The sequence below is a fragment of the Citrus sinensis genome, chromosome 4 (genome assembly GCF_022201045.2).
Source record: "Citrus sinensis cultivar Valencia sweet orange chromosome 4, DVS_A1.0, whole genome shotgun sequence".
Classification (NCBI taxonomy): Eukaryota; Viridiplantae; Streptophyta; class Magnoliopsida; order Sapindales; family Rutaceae; genus Citrus; species Citrus sinensis.
Genome location: NC_068559.1, coordinates 12,699,083 through 12,704,279, shown reverse-complemented (window position 1 = coordinate 12,704,279; position 5,197 = coordinate 12,699,083). Strand labels below are relative to the sequence as shown.

The following is a 5,197-nucleotide window of genomic DNA, read 5'->3' as shown; positions in this document are numbered from 1 at the left end:
CCAGCCGGGGAGCTTCTCTTCTGGGGAGACTCCGACCTGAACATGGGCCTAAGTGAACATGTCCATTGCATATCTGGGCTTATATCTAACCTGGCCTCTTGTAACGGTTGGTGACGTGGCATCTCCAGACTCTTCGTATTTGAAATTTGAAATGACGGGCTATCCGTCCTCGATATATAGGGGGGTGAGCTGGCATATCCCATCACTTAAATGCTTCCATTTCCCCCTTTTCGTTTCAAATCCCTAGACTGGAGTCATCATCATCTTGTTATTCGTTTTCTCCGCCGTTAACCAAAATTTCTCTGAACTTTGCTCACTATTTCCAGCGTCCGGAGTATCCGTTTGCTGGGTGTTTTCTTTGTCGCGGCAGCGCTATCAGTGTCAGTCTATTCCAGGTATATCCTTTAACCTTTTCTTTGGCTGTTGTTGTTTGGGTCCTGTGTTGCCCCTTTTTGTATCCGTGCACTTGGGTTTGTTTTGGTGTTCTTTTGAAATTCTGATATGTCAAACCGGAAAAGAAAGTTACTTGTTGATGAGGGTGATGAAGAGTCAGGGGACTCGGGCCTCAATGTGCCAATACCCACTGATTACTTAGGCCCCTCCAGTAGTGTAGGTCCTCCCCATGGCAGGGATACCCTTGAATACCCACGCCCTTTGGTTATCTCTTCTTCCCCCGAACTGGAGCTTGTAGGGAATAGAGGTGGACCTGTGTCGGGCTCTGGTGAGAACCACAGCTTTGGTGGGGTTGGGATCCCTGAAGGAGTTGGTGATGGTGAGGGGAGCAGTTCTGAACCGAGCAGACCTGCTCAGAAAAGGAACCTAGGCCATAGGGTGGAGGCTGATTCCTACCCTATTGATTTCATGGCTTGTGCTACCACCCCCACTGATCTATTTAAACTTAGGAACCTCTATAACATCCCCAACGAGGTTCTTCTTGTAGTTCCTGGAAAAGGTGATTTCCCTAGTCGTCCTCCGAATAGGTATGTGACGATGCACTTGGAGAGTTTCAGACTAGGAGCTCGGCTGCCCCTTCAAACCTACTTTGCCAAGATACTAGGCGGTATGCACCTGGCCCCAGGTCAGCTACACCCAAATGGGTGGAGGGTTCTCTCGGCAATGTTTGTGTTGTGGGAGAGGTGCGGGTCGGAGGAGCCTTCTCTTGTTGAAGTGAAGCATCTGTACCAGCTGCGGAGTAGCCCGAAGGAGGCAGGCTGGTACTATTTCATGTCCAGTTCCGCAAAGAGGAAACCGATCACTGGGTTTCCATCTTCATGTAAAATTTGGAAGAATAAATTCTTCTTTGCTGGAGGGAACTGGTGTCCAGCGGTTCGGTCGCTTGGTGGGGACATTTATCTTCCCACCCATTTTGTCACCCCAGGTCGTTCATTTTTGCCTGTATTCTTAATTAGATTGCTACTTATTGAGTTCTTTAACCTTCTGTCCTATTTCAGAGTCGTGGGGTCTGATCGGGGGGCTTGAAGATCGGCCTTTGCTTCAGGTGGAAACGGCTCTATTGAACGCGTCTACCTGCCAAGACCTCCTGTCACCAACAAGTTTGGTCGGCTCGGGCTTAGTGGACATAGCTGCCGGGATGGATAACAAGATCCTCAGCACGATGAGCAGGAAGCGTGGTCGGGGCCCGAGTAGCTCCAGCAACCCTCCTCCTCCTCCGAAGAAACCCAGCGTCGGTCCTTCCAAGGCGCTTGTTCCTGCTCTGCCCCCTCCTCCACCTCGTAAGAGTGGTGGGGAGAAAACTTCCGACAAGAATCCTGAGGTCAGCTTGCAGTCTGGGGACCGATCTTCTCCTCTTCCATCTCGGGATCAAGGTGACTACCTGAGCCCATATCAGAAGGATTATAAAAAGTCGGTTGGGCCCAAGATGGTGAAGGACATCGAGAGCATGAGCCTCTCCGAGTTGGCCGCTTCTGTTCAGAGAGTCTCCTTCAGGCTGGCCACAATGGTCTCGTGCTACAAGATCGGGTCCGCTCGTCATGAGAAGAAGCTCCAGGCTGATAACCAAGAGTTGAAAAAGAAAATTGAATCTGCTGACCGCTCCAAGGAGAAACTGGCCGAGCTTAACAAACAGCTTACGGAGCTTGAGGAGAAAGTTGCTGTTGCTGAGTCCACTTCCTCCAAGCTTGAGGGCGAGTTGGGTGACCTGAGATATGATCTTCAGGCTACTCAAATTGAAAGGGATACTCTGAGGGCTGCCCTTGAGGGGGAAATCAAATCCTTGGGTGAGCAGCTGGCTGAGGAGAAAGGCAAATCTGCTGATGTGGACGATCGGCTGGATGCCGAGTATGACTCTGGGGTTGCCTTCTCCTATAAGTGCATCATGTCTGTGCTTAAGGAAGAATATCCCGAGCTGGATATGAGCAAGCTGGAGGCTGGAGTGGAGAGGTACATGGCTGGGGTCGGCCAGGGAGATAAGGAGCAAGGCGAGCTGAATCAGGTGGAGGCTCCTTTATATGAGGTGCAGGAGGGGGGAGCTGGGGGACGTGCTTTTGAAACGGGACAAGGATCCATGCCGCCTCCTCCCAGTATTGCTGATCCTTCACCTCCTGGGACAACTGATCCTTCACCTGCTGAAGCCGTTGACCCTCCTAATCCTTAGGTCTATTTTTGTATAGACTTTAGATTTTCATTAGTTTTGTAACCAACTGAACATTAATAAATTTTCAGATGCTCTTTATTGGCTCCCTTGTCTAATGTCTACTCATAGACTGTTTCTGCAAAATAATTGCACAACTTATCTGATCTTGCCTGCTGGTTCCTTAGTGGACCGAGTAGGTGTAGGTATTTACTTGCCTTAGTAAACTTCTCGTAGAATTAGCTGCTGGTCTTTCATTGACCGAGCAGAAACAGGCACTTTGTTGCCTTAGTAGAATTTTCGAAGCTTTAGCTGCTGGTCTTCGTTGACCGAGCAGAAGTAGGCACTTGCCTTAGGAGAGTGTTCGTAGCTTTAGCTGCTGGTCATTCGTTGACTGAGCAGAAGTAGGCACTGGTTTGCCTTAGTGAACTTTCGAGAATTTAGCTGCTGGTCTTCGTTGACCGAGCAGAAGTAGGCACTTGCCCTAGGAGAGTGTTCGTAGCTTTAGCTGCTGGTCATTCGTTGACCGAGCAGAAGTAGGCACTGATTTGCCTTAGTGAACTTTCGAGAATTTAGCTGCTGATCTTCGTTGACCGAGCAGAAGTGGTACTTGTCTTAGTGAAATTTTTATTGATCTTGCTAGCAGGGGGATTTCATGCTGAATTCATCTTTATTGAAATTTGAATGTATTACAAAAACATAGAATATATGCATGTGCGACAGGCCATCAGGCATTGTAACAGAAATAACTTGCCGGAGTGAGGATTTAATAGAGCATTTTGCTTACTGGAAATACTTCTTCAGGTGTTTGGCGTTCCATGACCTCTTCACGTCTCGTCCGTCTTGGCACGCTAATTTATATGCTCCTGGTCCAGTGGCTCATATCACTCGGTATGAGCCTTCCCACTTTGGGCCAAGAGCGCCATGGTTAGGATTCCTGGTGTTCTAGTTCACCTTCCTAAGTACCCAATCTCCTGCTCGGAACTGCCTCACGCGTACATTCTTGTTGTAATAACGCATGACCCTTTGCTGACATTGGGCCACTTTCTGCGAGGCCCCTTCCCTTTTCTCCTCCAGTAGGTCTAGGCTTAAGCAGATCTGCTCGTCATTTTGCTCCTCAACGAAATGTTCCGTTCTATGTGTCCCCACTCCAATCTCTGCTGGGATTACCGCCTCATGACCAAAAGCTAAAGCGAACGGTGTTTCTCCTGTGGCGGTTTTGTGAGTTGTCCTGTAGGCCCACAGTACCCCTGGTAGCTCGTCAACCCAAGCTCCCTTCTTCTCCCCCAATCTAGTCTTTAGGAGCTTCTTTATCACCTTGTTGGCTGCTTCCACTTGCCCGTTTGCCTGGGGGAGTGCGGGGGTACAGAACTTCAGGTCCACCCCCAGGTTTCGGCAAAATTCCCTGAAGTTGCCGTTGTCAAATTGCCTCCCATTGTCTGTGATGATGGCGTAGGGGATCCCATATCTACAGATGATGTTTTTCCAAATAAAATCTGTTGTCTTCCTCTCTGTGATCTGGCTGAGGACTCCTACTTCCACCCACTTGGTGAAGTAGTCTATTGCCACGATTGCATGTGTCGCCGCTCCTCGTCCCTTAGGTAATGGACCAATCAAGTCGATTCCCCATTGAGCGAAAGGCCATGGGGATGTCATAGCCGTCAGTTTCTCCGGTGGTTGTGTAGGAACCTCGGAGAAGCTTTGGCATGTTTTACAATTCTTGGCCATCCTTTTGTCATCCTGGTGCATGGTTGGCCAGAAGTATCCTTGCCGGAGTGCCTTGAAGGCTAAAGTTCTTGCTCCCGAGTGATTGCCGCATATTCCCTCGTGAATCTCTCTCAACACATAATCCGCCTCCTCGTTATCCAAACATCTCAAAAGGGGCAAGGTGAACCCTCGGCGGTACAGCACTCCATCCAGTAGCGTATACCTTGCTGCTCGGCATTTTAATTTTCTTGCTTGCCTTTTGTCCTCTGGTAAAACTCCATCGCGGACATATGCGCGAATCGGGTCCATCCAGGATTCTCCAATACTTACTCTCATCACCTCTGCTTCTTCCTCAATACTTGGTGAGGTCCTTACCTCTAGTGGAACTGACTTCGGTAATTTGGGATCTGCAATGGCTGCCATCCTAGCCAGCATATCGGCTCGGAAATTCTCATTCCGGGATATCTGCTTTACCTCCACTGCTTGGAAAAGCCTAACCATTTGCTTGGCCTTCTTTAAATAAAGACCTATCTTCTCTCCCCTTGCTTGGAACTGATCATTGAGCTGATTACACACCAGCTGGGAATCTGCTCAGATTTCTACCCTCTCTGCTCTTAGAGCGTGTGCAAGTCCGAGCTCGGTGAGAAAGGCCTCATATTCAGCTTGGTTGTTTGTGAGCTGAAATTCGAACTTCACCGCATATGTTATCTCGGTTCCCTCTGGGCTCCGTATTACAACTCCTGCTCCGGATCCTTGCTCACTACATGATCCGTCAACCATTACCAGCCATATCCCTTTTGAATCCTCTTGCTCTGCTGGTTGTTTCTCTTGGACCTCTTCCCCTGGTTCAACACGGTCCACCATGAAATCTACCAGGGCTTGGGCCTTGATTGCTCCTCG

General features: G+C 49.2%; 1 protein-coding gene across 1 annotated transcript; it reads left to right on the top strand.

Moving 5' to 3' along the window:
- Nucleotides 1-501: 501 nt before the first annotated feature.
- On the top strand, nt 502-2,614 carry LOC107174230 (uncharacterized). Its single transcript, XM_052439877.1, has 2 exons — nt 502-1,339; nt 1,452-2,614. Exons 1-2 carry the CDS (start codon nt 502-504, stop codon nt 2,612-2,614), a joined length of 2,001 nt encoding a protein of 666 aa, XP_052295837.1.
- The last annotated feature ends 2,583 nt before the right edge of the window (nt 2,615-5,197 follow it).